The 16,151-nt window shown below is 49.4% G+C and overlaps 2 protein-coding genes across 2 annotated transcripts in view; one reads left to right on the forward strand and one right to left on the reverse strand.

Annotated features, from left to right (window-relative positions):
- The window catches only part of LOC149328273 (uncharacterized), a 46,097-nt gene that overhangs the window by 13,360 nt on the left and 16,586 nt on the right, over positions 1 to 16,151 (forward strand). The window lies entirely within an intron of this gene.
- On the reverse strand, positions 5,410 to 13,668 carry LOC149328274 (uncharacterized). The gene is made up of 2 exons (XM_089560132.1): positions 13,080 to 13,668; positions 5,410 to 6,386 (listed from the first exon to the last, which is right to left on the reverse strand). Exons 1-2 carry the CDS (start codon positions 13,648 to 13,650, stop codon positions 6,037 to 6,039), a joined length of 921 nt encoding a protein of 306 aa, XP_089416258.1. The 5' UTR covers positions 13,651 to 13,668; the 3' UTR covers positions 5,410 to 6,036.

The following is a 16,151-nucleotide window of genomic DNA, read 5'->3' on the forward strand; positions in this document are numbered from 1 at the left end:
TGCATTCTCAGCATATCGCTTCCCTCGCTCTGCCTCTGCAATGACATCCCTGTTACGCTGAATGTGGGGATCCCCAGCAGGCCGCCGTCGCTCTCTTCTAAACCGCTGAAGCCCCGCCTACCGTGCTCGGCGGGCTATTGCATCGCTAACCCAGGGGGAAAAATCCATCACTGGTCCCCTCCCCCGTGGTGCCCGTTTAAACAGGCATGGTTCACTGGACAAAGGAAGGTTCGACGGCTTGGGAGACAGAATTCTTAGCATAGGTCCGACCGCTTCAAATTGTTACGGAGAACTGAGCGTGTGTTCCCATTCACCCTCTCCACACCCTCTCCACACCCTCTCATTACATGACTCCTTCCACCAATTCCACCAATCTGCCACGCTCCTCCTCTCCATCGTCATTTCCACTCTCCGCTAAGCAACACTGCGCTAAGTGTTAGATGAAACTCCCTGTCTACATGGTCTTTCAACTAAGACTTTCCAACCCAAAAAGTCTGTTCAACAATGTGTGAACTCTTAGCTGAAACGCACTGTGTACAGGGTGTTTCAAGTAGGGCTTTACACAATTTTTAATAGCCTTTTGTTGCGGAAGCAACACTACGCTAGGTGTGAGCGATTTCGCGGAGCCCCGGAGAGCCCCAACTGCGCGTGCGCGAGGTGCTAGTGTGAGACAGTTACTGCGTAATTTTCTCTTCCTCAAATACAACTTTCATTTCGATGAAGGCGAAATTCTGGAGGCCCATGTGCTGTGCGCTGTCAGTGCGCGTTAAAGAACCACAGGTGGTCCAAATTTCCGAAGCCCTTCACCACGGCGTCTCTCGTAGCCTGAGTTGCTTTGGCACGTTAAACCCCAATAAACAAACAAACAGTTTTCCTTTTCTTCATTACGGTCCCTCTTTCTTCTTTCACTCCCACTTCCTCCCTTCCCCTGCAAACGGATGACGGGTGTCCACCGAGATATGTGAGACAGTTTTTTGAGACAGTATGTTGTGAGTATGTTGTGAGTATTGTGAGACAGTATGTTGTGAGACAGTTTTTTTTTTTGAGTAATTTCCTTTCCTGAATTTCATTTTCTTCATTACAGGTTCAGGTGTCGACCGAGATGACAGAATTATTGCGCCATTTCCTTTCCTCAAAAAGCGAGTGGTAGAGTGCCGTCGACGCCCTGGTAGCGCTACAACACGCTGCCGCGTTCCACTCCTAAAGACGAAGCTTAAGCGTCATTAATAAGCAGTTAATTAGTATTTAGACATTAATAAACAATTAGCCAATAATCAGTCAATTATAGTTACTTAGTAATCAGTACTTAATTACGTGTGACGTTATCCAGTGGTCCCGTCACCAGGGCCACAGAGGCAGTCAAAGTGGTGCGGAAAACGCTTACGCCTTCGGCCGCTTATCTTTTTCAGCAGCGTCCGCTCCGGCGGACGCAGTTGTTGCTGCGACGCGCGTCTCTTCTTTCCTTTTGCTCTTTCCTCTGATGTTTAAACTCTCCTCTATCTGCGCGTGGCAGCGGTAGTGGCTTGGCTCGAGTCAGTAGGCAGGCCCGCGCAATTTCCTTTTCATCCTTCTCTCAGTCACAACAACAACAACAACAACTACGCACTTTAGAAAGTCAAAGAGCTCACTCAGATGCCGCCGCCGCTGCGATTGCCCCGCCGTTGCTTCCGCAATTCTACTCGGGATGGCCATTGGTCAAACCACAGCCAATATTTTTTCAGTTAGTAGAGCCCTTTTTTCGGTATAGCATTGTCAGCGGTGCAGTACATCACAAATATTACGAGGAACTTTAGCGGCTGAAGTGCTGAAAGGCGAAAGCCTGAGTGCTGCATTCTGCTACACGATTGTTCGCTTCACATTTTGTTGGTGCATTAATTAACTGCCAATTACTGACGCTTAAGCTTCGCCTTTAGGAGTGGAACGCGACAGCGTGTTGTAGCGCTGCCACGGAGTCCATTGAACGCCACCACCCGTTCGGCGCGATGCCTTGCCCTTTGAACGCAACGCTTTTTAAGGAAAGTAAATGGCGCAGTAATTCTCTGTCGTCTCGGTGGACACCTGAGCCGCACTGTACAGGAAGGAAGGAAGTGGAGTGAAAGAAGAAAGAGGGACCGTAATGAAGAAAATGAAAATTGTATTTGAGGAAAGGAAATTACGCATTAACTGTCTCGCATATATCAGTAGCACTAGTCGAAAATTGTATTTGACGAAAGAAAGTTGCGCAGTAACTGTCTCACATATTTCGGTGGACACCCATCAAAATTCGCGCGTGGTGACATCACGACAATTTGGACCAATCTGAAACGCGGACAAATACGCCTTGCTCGTCAGTAAATTGTTTTTTGAGGAAAGGAAATGTATGTCTCGCATATCTCGGTGCACACCTGAACCTCGCCGTAACAGGAAGGGAGGAAGATGGGAGTGAACGAGACACCGTATTCACTAGACGCACCTTTGTTCATTCCAAACCATCGAGCTGGCATAGCCGAGTGGTAGTGTGCTCGACTCGCACTCCGGAGACCGGGGTTCGATTCCCAAGCTCGGCCAATTTCTTACTCGGTTTTATTTATTTATCTGGCCTGACTAGAAAGGTTAATTGGACTGATTGGTTAAGTAAGCAATTAACTAAACTCAAACTTACTTGGAGCATCACTATACGATCCCTTTAATTGATTGCATGGTTAGTAGCCGAAGTACAATTGGCCCCGTTTGAAATTCGCGCACTGTGACGTTACGACCGTTTCGACCAACTGAAAAGCGTGACATTTCTTGTCGACAGCTCCTGCTTACAACGATGAGGCATTAAAGGCTTCCGCCTTAACATAGCCAAGATATGCTAACTAGCACGCTGGTTAATTGATATTGAACAGTTAGCTGTTAACTACTCCTGCTAGGTTCCTTAATTATTGAGAGACGTGTAGCTCACCGCAAGTAAGAGCCACATCTGTTGTAAGTGGTTGTCAGCATTTCGAGAATGGGTTTAGCCGCAGTGCTGTGGCCCGACTAATTTGGGTTTTTTAGACGAGTTACGTGCACTGGAGAGGTTGTTTTGCCTGCAAGCTTCTCGAAAGCGCATGTATTAAGGCGGAAGGAAGCCTTTAATGCCTCATCGTTGTAAACAGGAGTTGTCAACAGAATTGTCACGCTTTTCAATTGGTCGAAGCGGTCATGACGTCACAGTGCGCGAATTTCAAACGTGATCAATTATACTTTGGCAAGTAACCATGCAACCAATTAAAGGGATCGCATAGTGATGCCCCAATTAGCCTAATTGACCCTTCTAGTCAGGCAAGATAAATAAATAAAACCGAGTAGAAAATTGGTCGAGTTCGGGAATCGAGCCCCGGTCTCCGGAGTGCGTGACGAGCATGCTAACCACTCCGCCAAGCCTGCTCGATGGTTTGGAATGAACAAAGGCGCGTCTAGTGAATACGGTGTCTTCGTTCACTCCCATCTTCCTCCCTTCCCGTTACGGCGAGGTTTAGGTATCTACCCACATATGCGAGACAGATTTCCTTTCCTCAAAAATCAATTTACCGGCGAGCAAGGCGTACAATCGAACGGGCGATGACATTCTATGGACTCCCTGGCAGCGTTAAAAGACGCTTTCACGTTTCTCTCTTAGATTAGTTAGTTATATAGAGTTTTATGGCTCATAAGCAACTGTGGCTATCATGAGCCAAACACAAGGTTAGATGTTTCACTCTTAGAGGCAAAGCCTAACTTCTAAACAACGCATCAGTGACACAAGCAGCAACACCGCACTTAATGCTTTCGCCTCACCGCACTTTAGGTAAACAAAGTGCCCCCGAATTTTTAAGCATGAAATGCTTTTAGCCCCCGTTGTCGGCAGTGTGGTGACGTCACGCCGAGACCGAGAGCCATCATACGGGCACTGAATTCCAGTCATCCGGGCACCGTACGAGACTTAACGAGATTTAACGAGACTCTCTAAGCCCTCCTACGCGACCGCCATGCAAGCGCCGGTTGGTCTCCGAAGGAGTCACAAAAAATAACTGCTGCCAGTGCCTTTTCAATGTTTATCAAGATATCAGTCGCTGTGCGTTTGATAATGCACGGAATTATAATTTCAGATTTCTAATAACGCGTGCAAAAAGCACATAAATGCCACGATACACTTCGTTGTCATACGTGATCTCTTAGGGGCTTCGCGCATCGAAGCAAAGCCGCGCAGGCGCACAGGGGCCCGGGGGAGAAGCGCTGCGTTCAAAGGGCAAGGCATCGCGCCGAACGGGTGGTGGCGTTCCTCCCTCCCATTACGGTGTGGTTCGGGTGTCCACCGAGATGGCAGAGAATTACTGCGCTATTTCCTTTCCTCAAAAAAACCTTGCGTTCAAATGGCAAGGCATCGCGCTGAACGGGTGGTGGCGTTCCTCCCTCCCATTACGGTGCGGTTCGGGTGTCCACCGAGATGACATTAGGCCCGTAAACATTTCATGCTTACTCTACTCTCGGTTACGGGAGAGCCAGAGTTTTTGGCACGATGTAGCCAAAATCTGTGCCAACGGTGGGTAAATGCTTTTACGAAGGAGAAAGCAGTATTCGGCCTCACTGACATTCGACTGAGCTTTATAGGAGTTGGGGAACACCTTTTGCCGCCCTTTCGATATTTCTGCGCTGTGTACCAGGAAGGCACTGCTCAACTACCACTTTAATTTGAGCCCATGACATCCATGTCGCGACAACGCGTGCCAATCACAGACAGTCTCCGTGAATCTTGCTTTTTTTTAGGGACTTCTGAAAAAAACTTCCCTCTACTAGGATGCTCTACACTGCATGGTGTACACTGTGGAAATGGGAACCTTAAACTTGGGCCGGCAAATAAGTCCTTGACGCGTTCCAGCAGTGTTTGACTATAGTTCTATTACGCTGATCGGAATATCGGAAGTCACCAATTCGTCTACCTCCCCACACAACTTGCTCCTTGCATTTCTCTTGAACCAACGGCCTCTTCATGGCATTTTCACGCACCGCCTTTTCCGGTCCATATGAATGGGAGGCCATTAGAAACAGCAAGGCAAAATAAACAAGGATCATTCCCATCAACTCCTAATGATGTGAAAGGCCGTTAGCTTGACATAAGCGAGCTTAGGTGGTTCTGAGCAGCACACTAGTCAACACTGCGAAGTATCGTTCTAATATACATTCTGAAATTATACTTCTTCGGGGTATTAAAAATAGATTGTAATTTGAATAGTTTGCTTCTCATCCGGTGCCGACGAACGCGCGTTTGTCGAAAGGGCACACCAAAGGCAAAGCGTGCACACGCAGGGAGAAAAAAGAGCGGCCAAAATTTTCTACTTTCGTGACACAGCGCCGCACTTCTGTCGGCAATAAAAGAGACAGCGCAAAGGTGCTGCACAGAGATACGGGCACAGGAAGCCTTCGATGGTTACGTACAAAATCGGTATATTTAATTTCACGCAATACAAGTTTACACTGAAAAGTGGAGAGACTTGCCTGACATAATACAAAAAACGTACACATCGCAACTGACGCAGCAAACATACAGTACACACATCGGAAAGCACGGGCGTATATATCTGACACGTGTATGTCTGACGCGTCGCAACAAAAAGATGAAGTTCGCGGCTTAAACCGAAACAGCACCCGCTGCTGAAACTAGTTGTGGTCATTCTGAACGTCATACTGGTAGGCAATCCAGAATTCATGCAGCGCCGTAACAGACGCCTTGCAGCGTTCCCCTTGGTTGGATGCCGCAGGAGCGCATCAAGGCAGTACAGACTCGGAAACTGGGGCTTGGTCCGATCTTCAGATGGGGCTTCCCCGTTTTGCTGCAATAACGAAGCACGTCTAAGCTAATCTGGAGCCACAGGTGTTCGTTGTCGTTTCCAGAGAGGCCAAGCAAAATGTCCAGAAGGCCTTTGTAGCAGTCTCAGGCCATGGCAACTAGTGTGTGGTCATAAACCACTTAAGGCTGCCAAGGCCGCTTTCTGATAGTTTATGCCGCGGTACTGCGATTACTGAGGTTCGATGTCTCCGGCTCGACGTCACTCAAAGCACGGTCGTACATCGCATCTTCGACAAAACTGCTAACTGAAAGCAGGCGGTGGTGTTGTTTCCGCACACAGATCGGTAGAAATTGTTGCGTAGGTCTTGGGATCGGTTGACGGACGATTCAGTGGTTGCCGTACATTTCTGGCACGTGCCGTTGTCGCAGCTGGGGGAAACCTGCAGGCTGGCGTAGTCCACCCGGGAAGTTGGAGGATGACTAAGTCCCGGTGTCGCACACGATTCCAGTGCGTTGCTATCAAGCAGGCAACCGAGGCAGACAGGACGTCCAGCAGGCCAACAACAGCCGTGACCCATGAACCCGGCTGGCAGTTCACCTACCGAAGGCCATCCTGGGCGCGCAAAAAAAGATAGTATATATTGCGGTGTTCCACTTACAATTAAATGCTACACACATGCCATATGAGGCGCGAAGAGTCACAGGGTCGGGGGTCAGTTTCGGCTGTGTTAGTTTTACGCGATAGCCTAAGGAACTCGTTCTGGCGGTCCGGCGTCAGTCGGAGAATATTCTAGAGTTCCTGAAATCAGATCATGAAAAAAAGAAAACACCCGGCATTGGACTTCGCAGTTCGAACACAGCCTCTCGCACGCAACACGAAGTGCCGTTCGTTCAAGCTTGTTAGAGGAGCATGTAGTGAACGCTCTGTGGTGTGTACGACTTGGAAACATGTGTTGGGGATGTGTACTGATATTATACTAGGCGAAAAAATACAATTTAGGCGTCAGAAATTAAGAGGCGGTGTTATGGTGCTGAAACAAATGGCATGCATGTATACGAGTATGTACTGGCATAATATGTCGTCTAGCGCAGCCTAGATAATGACTTTGGTGATTAATAATCGAGAATGTGATCGGTAATCATGTGTGTAATCGATTAACGAAATCGGTAGCGACATTGTGGACTGGCAATCGGTGAGAAATATGAAAAAAAAGGAATAAACAGAAGAAAAAGGAGAAATCGCCATCGCGTCCAGTCCCAAAGCTTAAGCGTCCTCCTAATTATTTTTTATGCACATGAGTGTCTCTAAAAGTGGGTGAGGTGCGATTTTATTTGTCATGCTTCAAAACGCGGCCGGCTTTGCTAAGACTCGAACCCACGCGCTGGTACTCCCCAAGGGGAGTTGACAAAACATTTTCAAGAAATCGATGCCACTTCAGTGCGGCCATAGCGGCGGCCTCTTAAGGACGTATCAGGGGTGAGGACACCATGTAATTGTCCGTTGAGTGGTGTGGGTGGCTAGCAAGGTTCACACATGTATTCGTTATAGTGTGTATTTAGCTGTAAGCCTTATATATAGCTTCAGAGAACACACAATCACGATTACAAAACTCAAGCTTGTTTTCTTGTAACCCTTCTACGTGTCTATGCTTCGAAACAGCCTTCGCTCAGATACTTTCTGGAGTCGCATCAAGGTCAAGCAACAGCTACACCAAAACATATTCTAAAATAATGGCTAGGCGAAGCATGCCGAGTTCATGCGGAAGCCCGACAAGTCATGGGCGCCAAGCCAGGGGTAACAAATTTCGATGAACACTGCTATCCAACCATTCCGGATATCGGTGCCAATTGGCCTACAAACGAAAGCCAGCTGGAGTGTTGTATCTTTGTCGACGATATCCAGTAGAAAAATAAACTACATGCCCAGAGAGATTGAAACCACCACCGGCGAAAACAGAGCAACTTCGTTTACCGGTGCCTCAGGCAACTGGATCTCATGCGCATTCTCTGGTGTGGCTTGCTTGCACACTAATTGTTCATTCGTAGACACCAGTTCTCCTTCACACACCAGGGTGTGCTGAAGTACCTCAAACCGAAACACCCAAGCCATGCCATAATTCGGAGTGGATCAATAAAAAAGGGAGAAAAACGTAGCACAACAAGATGATTTCACCGATGGCGTTCAAGTGGGCGGTTCCAGTGGAGAAGCACACTACTCACAGCTGGCCAGGAATCGCGAGAGGAGGAAATGATGACGTCGAATTTTAATGGCGCAAGGGCAGCTTCGGCTGATGAACGGGGAAGCACGCAGTTACTTTTATCCACACAAGTGAACCGTTTTCCAAGCCATTCTAACCCGTTAAGCCGAGCACCAGGCTAGGGAAAAGCTTGTACCCATTGCATCACCGGTGGGTATACACAGAGGCACAGGGGATCGAACCGCGCAGCTCCCGCATGCGAGGCGGATGGTCAAGCGAGTAGGCGAAACCCCTGCAAACCCAGAGTAGGACAGCTGCAACAGAAAATTTAGATCACCGATAACTACGTTTGTACAAAATATATCTCACCATAGCTGCATGTTCTTTTCTCTGTAACGACGTTTAAGATGCTAGATTACAGAAATCGCGACGTGTTACTTTTCTTCTCTGTAACGACGGTTAAGAAACTAGAATACAGAAATCACGACGTGTTATTTGTGAAAGACCGCTAAATAACTTGGTTTGATTTATTAGTTTAGTGGGGTTTAACGTCTTAAAGCGACTCATTCCGCGGCCGGGTTCGCACCCGCGTATTTCGGATCAGCAGCCGAGCGCCGTAACCACGCATCCACCGTGGCTGCGAATGCGTCAAATGGCCCGAGCGCGGAGCCCGGTGCTAACACAACGATTTCGCCTATACGCGCGGCAGTGTGGGTGCAACCGTTCGCGACCTCTTCGGGCCTAAGACGGCCAGGCAGCCGTGACCGGATCTGTGTGCGTCATGTTTTGTAATGTAAAGTAACGGAACCCGTACAGCCCGAGCTCCTGTGATGCAGTACGCGTCTGTTTGCTGTTGTGGTCAGCGAATGCGACACAAACGGAGACGCAGACGTCCATTAAGGCCTCTCCGTCTTTTCCTTTACACCGCAAACTTCCTCCCTTCCCTCACGGCGCGGTTGAGGTGTCCACCGATATGTGACACAGTTACTGCGGCTTTACTTTCCTCTAAAATCACAGTCGCTACTGAGACACACACTGGCCAATTCAGGGAGCAGCGTCACTACAGCCCGTTCGTGATCTCTTCCGGCGGCGGATGGGCTGTTTAGAGCGGCCTCCTAGGGACTCCTAGTGGATTTGTCCAGCGGGCAAGGCGTCGCGCCGACCGTGGACTCCCTGGGAGCGCTGCGACACGCTGTCGCGTTGCACTCTTAAAGGCAAAGCTTAAGCGTCCTTCATTTTTTTAAGAGCGCAGCTCTTTGGCACACGTTTCTGCGTTTCGCGGCGTCGTCGTTGTCCCTCATAACCAGCAGTGGACACGCGCTTTAAGTTGCGAAACTAATGGAGCGGGATCTGGGAAAGCAGATGGAATGCGCATGACTGCCCGCTTGGAAAAGTGGACACCTCACTCGTACTTTAAGCAATTAAGCAACGTGGCAGTGGTGACAGATGTGTGCTTCATGAGTTGATATTGGCAACGTTGTGTCACAAACGCGACACTGAAGCCATGGGCCGTCGGCGTTCCTTGCCGTTGGCGTTTAGGTTTTACACACTGATCATTTTAGGAGAAGGAAGTGCGCATAACTGGCTCCCTGGCTCGGTGGACGCCTGAATCGCGCTTGTAGGTACTTGGGATGATGAGAGAGACTAGGGCTGCAGGCATTGGCAACGTTGTGCCAGAAACGCGGCCCTGAAGCCATAGGCCATCTCCGTTCATTGTGTTCATTGGCGTTGCCGATGACGAAGCTTTATACTCCAACCATTTTAAGGAAAGGAAATGCGCATAACTCACTTCCTGGGTCAGTGGACGCCTGAATCGCGCTTAGAAGTTCATGGGGTGTTGAAAGAGAGATTGGGGCTGCATGCGTTAGCGCTCGCGATCTCCATTAACTCTCGCGATCAACCATTCACTGCCACCCGCCAGGGTGGCATGGGGACTTATACAAACAGGAATTTCTAACCACTTATGCGCTAGAACATCCCGTTCCTCTCGCTCATAACGGCTCCCAAAGCTGTGACAACCTCGCGAAATACTTGTGCAGACCTCGTCTTTGAGAACCAGGCGTTGGTGCAGCAAGTCGAGCATATATCCATCGATTTCTCCGAGCAGAAAATTTCCTTCATGACAATCAAGAACTCTGTGTGGAGCGTTTCTTGAAGAAGGAATATGTGTAAATAATAACAAGTTGTTTATAATTACACAGACATGTCTTGCTCGAATTGTTAGCCTCAATCTATCGAGAAGCTGAAACAGCTGATAAGCTGCGCTCAAATTTCCCACTAAGAGGTAACGTAACCGTCGGCAATTTTTTTTAACGAAAATGTTTAAAAACCTTATTTTCGAATATAGTAAGACCTCACAATAACAATATATCAGCAGACCTTCTGTCGGCCTGCTGTCATTTTTTTTCTATCAACGTTTTTGATATCGCCTAAATGTTCGCAACTGGTTTTTTAGGGAAATATTTTAAACGATTTTGCTACTAATTGGAAGGATGGACCATTACCTTAAATATTTCCACAACAGTACCATACCGTATTTCAATATTCGAAATTCGAGACTGTTGGGCATGTCTTTCAATCTTTCCTGACGTCTTTCAACACTTCTCTGTCTGCACGTGGCAACGACTGTGGCTCAGCTCGAGCCAGTGGACAGGCCTATGCACTTTCCTTTTAAGGCGGAAGCCCTTAATGCCTCATCGTTATAAGCAGGAGTTGTCGACAGGACTGTCACGCTTTTCAATTGGTCGAAATGGTCGTGGCGTCACAGTGAGCAAATTTCAACTTTGGCTAGTAACCATGCAACAATCAATGGGATGGTATAGTGATGCTCCAAGTAAGTGGGACTGAGTTTAATAATTGCTTAATTGACCAAGTACCCCAACTAACCTTTCTAGTGAGACCGGATAAATAAATAAAACAGAGTAGCAAATTGGTCGAGTTGTCGATCGAACCAGGGCCTCAGGAGTGCGAGACGAGCACGCTACCACTCCGCCATGCCAGCTCGATTGTTTTGGAATGAACAAAGGCGCGTCTAGTAAATACGGTGTCTTCGTTCACTCCCATCTTCCTCCCTTCCCTTACGGCAAGGTTCAGGTGTCCACGGAGATATGCGAGACAGACACATTTCCTTTCCTCAAAAACCAATTTACCGACGAGCAAGGCGCAGAACCGAACGGGCGATGGCGTTCCGTGGAATACCTGGCAGCGTTGCAAGACGCTATCGCGTTCCACTCTCCTTCTACGTCCTCCCTTCCTGATTCTGGCTCCCCCTCTCCGCTGACGACATATTCAGAAATGTTGCAATATTTGCACCTTGAAAGGCAGACACTCCCGAGGCCCGCTAAGGGTCTCAGTAAATCAGAGGAATGTCACCTTCGCAGGCTACAAACTATGTCTTTCAATAACCCAGCTACGCTTCACGCCATTGAGCCCGAGTCCTTTTCGGCACAGTGCAAATTTTGTGGCCAGAAGGCAAACTTGTACCACATGGTATGGGCTTGTCAGAAAAATGACAGCATTGAGATCATAAATCAGCCAACGCGGGAGGGCTGGGAGGCGGCCCTGTCCAGCTCGGACCTCGAGGAACAACGAGCCCTCGTCGCCAGAGCACGGGCAGCGGCTTTCACCAACGGCGTCCCGGACTAGGGACCCGATCAGCCTTCCCTTCAACTAAGGCGTTGTGGCTTTAATAAACGTTTTCATCATCAGGCGAAGCTTAACATCTCAACCACACATAAGTGACACAAGCAGCAAAACCGCGCTTAATGCTTCCGACTCACCGCACTTTAGGTACAGGAAGGGAGGAAGTGGGAGTGTGAGAAGAAAGAGGGGCCGTAATGAAGAAACTGAAAATTGTATTTGAGGAAAGGAAAATACGCAGTAACTGCCTCGCATATTTCGGTGGACACCCGTCAAAACGCGGAAAAGGCTGCCGACACGGCTGCTAACGACAGTATGAGGCATTAAAGGCTTTCGCCTTAAAAGTGTCGCACCACCACCGCCATCCTTCAGCCGCAACAACTCATTTCATTTCATTTATTGGTTTTGTTTGGCCAGCACAGAGACTGCAAACAAGGGAGAGCAAGCTAAAGGCGCCTAGTAGCGCCTGACAGAGGCCTGCCCTCCCCATGTAAAAAAAAAACAAAACAAAGTGGCACTTGGCAATGGTACAAAGTTTCCATAAGTAACAGAAACTAGAAAAAACAGCGGATATATTGACAACGAAACAGAGATCAGGCATGCATAGAGCTAAGCACAACAAACTAAGATCAAAACATTACAAAGACAAAAACTGATTAGGTAGAAACATACCACAACTAGCTATAACAAAAATATTCATGAACAGTTTTCCTAAATCTGACCTCGGACATATTTTCACTCAAATGGTGTTGTCCTCAGTCCTCCGTTCTGTGCTACTTTACAGAACATGGCGCCTGGACGCGCCACGCTTGTCTGCTAGTAACGTATCACGATACAAAACAAGAATTAGGCGATATCTTATTTCACTCCCACCTTCCCCCCTTCCTTTACGGCACGGTACAGGTGTCCACAGAGATCTGCGAGATAGATGCGGCGCGGTGCAGGTGTCCACAGAGATCTGTGAGATAGATACTGCACCATTTCCTATCCTCAATAACCAATTTACCAGTTTATTACTCGCTGGAGAGTTTAAGTTTATTGGTTTATTGTGGTTTAACCTCCCAAAGCAACTAAGGCTATGAGGGACGCCGTAGTGGAGGGCTCCGGAAATTTCGACCACCTGGTGTTCTTCAACGTGCACTGACATCGCACAGTACACGGGCCTCTGGAATTTAGCCTTCATCGAAATTCAGCCGCCGCAGCCGGGATCGAACCCGCGTCTGCGTGTGAAAGCAGGTCGTGCGGTCTACAGTTTTTGGCAAATGCGCATGAAGGCTTCTTTGCGTCGCTTGAGCACATTACCTGCAACACAACACGAGCGCGTTGCTTCCTGCAGCTTATTGTCTAGCGTAGGCGTTTAAGTGCTCAGCGCATTCCTACTGCCGTAGTAGCGGTCCTTCCCCCGCGAATGCACAGATAAGGTGGGCAACTCAAGCAGGCCATTAACGGTAGGAATGCGTCAACTGTACCTGTAAAGTGATCCGCACATGCGGCTATACAGGCGTCTGCAGCGAGTCCTGGCTCCTGGATGAAGAACTCGCAGCAGCTTGGGCGTCTCCGTGGTGAGCCGCGTTCGGGGCATCCTGACGCGTCTCGCCGAGTTGCACCGTCTCGCGCAGAGTCAGCCGCTGCTGGCCCCCGTGGCTCAGAGTCCGGGGGGGAGGAGCTCGCTGTGCTGCTGCTGCCGCTGTACGATGAGCTCGCCACGTCGTGCTCAGCCATAGCGGCGTCTCCCAACTGGACCGTGTCGCCCGTGCGCCTCAGCATGGCATCCCTTGCGTCCTCTGTGCGCAACCGAGTGACAGCCAGGAAGAAGAGCCTCGGAAGTCTCAGCTGCACTCTCGCTTTAGCTCGTCTGTCCGTTCTCGATAACAGCTCCGCTGCTGCTGCTGATGCACCGCGCGCCACGTTGGGAATGCAGCGAGCTGCACGTGACTCTGGCGAGCGCCGTCCTTTCCTTCTTGCTTTGCAAAAACTGGGGCAGAATTTGAACTCGGAGGTGGCGCCCCCTTTCCCAGACATCGAGGCGCTTGTTAACATCAAATACTGCTTTTTTACACATCACTCTCCCTATTACTCGGTGACGATAATCAGTGAGCCTAAATAACCAAGTGGTTCTGTAATTCAATTCGGCTACTGTGCGGTGCGGGGTGCTCGTCCAAGGTCATCATTTATGGCCCTGAACGAACATTCTTCAGCTGTGCAGAGTGAGCGCGTCCGGCTCCCGACACAAAGCAAAGAGGTTTTATTCAGCGTGTGTACCTTTTTCTTTCAGCGAAACTGCTTTCCTGACTCCCCACCCTCTGAAAAAGTCAGTACTTTTTAGTGTGATTGGCAACGACGCCGGGTTTTCCGCCGATAGGGGCTTTTAAAGAGACACTGGAATTATTTTAAAGGTCAGTATCTAGTGCAAAAGATCTGTAGAGGTGGCCGTTGTGGGTATTCGATTCAAAGTTGAAACCTCTGCGTAGACCCTATAATTTAGCAATAATTTTCAAAAATGGCTGCTCGCGGTAGGTCGCAACCGATTAGGGCGACCCCGTCACTGCGCGTCCCCTACCCCGATGACGACAGTGGGCAGACGTGGCGAGCTTGAAGGCTGGTTCTTCTGGCCACTGACGTCATCGGGGTAGGGGACGCGCAGTGACGGGGTCGCCCTAATCGGTTGCGAGCTACTGCGAGCATTGCTCTTTAAAAAGTATTTCTAAATTACAGTGTCCACGCAGAGCCTTAAAATTTGACTCGAATGCCAACAAAGACCACATCTACAGATCTGTTGTACTATAATATGCCCATCGAAATCGTTCCAGGATCCCTTTGACTCTGCCGCGTTAATAATAAAAGAGTGTATAGCGGTACTAAAGAACGAATAAGCAATGAAGAGAAGGGAACGGACCCAAAGTATGGACCCAAATATCCGCTAGATGCAGTTTAATGTCCCACGCCAGCAACCATTAGAGGCGTAGATTTTGAAGTCCGCCTGAGAATATAGCCGGTAAAAAAATTAAACGAAAACAGCTGCAGGAGACACTTAAGCGCCGTCGTAAGTGGTGACGCGATAGCGATAATTGGGCAATGCCCATACATGCCGAATTGTGCATTTTCTACTTTCCACTCATAGATCGCTGGGGGCCCTCACACCACTCCTAGCGCAGTGGTATGACAGTTAAGCGGTGGGTCCCTGCCCCGGCAGGTGGCTCTTTCACACACAGCCACTGTTGGAGGCTTGTGAGTCACAGGTTTCTCTTCCCGAGGTGAAACACCCTGTCTACAGGGTGATTCACCCTGTAGCGGCCTCCCCCCGCAAAGGAAGACGGACCCATCCGTTAAAAGCTGCAGGCATCCACGAAGATCTTTCTCCAGGAGTGCTGAAGGTGGCCCGTCGAATCGCCAGGACCGGGTGTTGGTTTTACTGCGCTTGGAGGGCTGTCGACACTTACAGTGATGGTCGGCTGCGGGGTGTGGAAGGACTGTGTAAGGAAGGCTCGGTTCAATGAGCTCCACATAGATGGCCCAGCGCTTCCCTGCACACCAGGAAATTCGGTTTCGCAGGCGGCTTAGGACTGTGGCTCCATCTGGGGCTTGTTGTAACCTGTCCATGGGGAGCATTGCAGTAGACGGAGGCACTTCCGCAAAGTAGAGGGATAGACCGTCTCGAGCTTGCTTTATCAGGCTGGTCGGAGCTTAACGAACGGGAGCGTGCATCAGAGAAGGCGTGACTGAAGCATGGCAGATCCGTGCAGCTCACGTGGTGGTGCAGCCTGTTCCGCATGCCAGGAGCTGGTTGACAGCAAGGCTAACTGGGTAAACCTAAGGTAGGAGCGGCTTATCTGCCGCGATCCACGAGACCTTGTAGTCGATGACCAGGCCTTGGTGTCTTATCTTCTGCTGATATTGGAGGTAGTCACCGTTGAGGTGAAGCATTTAACTGTTAGGCGTCTTCCTCTAGGGGGAACAGGGAGAACCTCAGTCTTGGTGGGTGATTCATTGAGTCCTAGGGAGGTACAGTATGCATAAACAGCCCCCAGGGTCTTTTACAAGGACTCTAACTGACCGGCCTGGGGACCAATACGGCCCAAAAGTAGAGGCGAAGTGTCTTGCCGAGGTCGTCGACAGCGTCCTCAATGTCCGAGTAGGGAGGCAGTCAGTTGGTGACAGAACGTCCAGAAGGACCAGTGTATTCGGCTAAGAACCAGTTGCCCCGGCGATCCGAGAGCCGCGACAGGACAAATGCCTCCAAGGTCTTGCAGGCGGCGGTGATTGAAACGGGCTGGTAGGATGTTACCACCCTGGTCGACTTCTTCCCCATGGGGCTGGGGCGATAGCGACGGTCCAACACATTTCTGGGGTCACCTGTGCCCATCTCGTGTTGGAGCACTCCAAGCGGCGCCGCATCTCCGCGGAGAACTTTCCATCGTTGAATTTATTATAAAGCTCTTGAAAAGTATCGATCTTACGTTATAAACACACATGACAGTCATTTAATGGAGATCTGCTTCACAGCTACGCATAAATTTCCTTGGTAAGCCATATAAACATGC

This window comes from Amblyomma mixtum, chromosome 9, assembly GCF_055824585.1.
Source record: "Amblyomma mixtum isolate Tamu chromosome 9, ASM5582458v1, whole genome shotgun sequence".
Taxonomy (NCBI): Eukaryota; Metazoa; Arthropoda; class Arachnida; order Ixodida; family Ixodidae; genus Amblyomma; species Amblyomma mixtum.

Bases quoted from the DNA above. Each gene is read 5' to 3' on its own strand.
- LOC149328274 (XM_089560132.1), bottom strand. From the start codon at position 13,650: ATGTTAACAAGCGCCTCGATGTCTGGGAAAGGGGGCGCCACCTCCGAG. The intron at 6,387-13,079 runs GTACAGTTGACG...TTGCGCGCCCAG, and splicing joins ATGTGCGGATCACTTTACAG to GATGGCCTTCGGTAGGTGAA.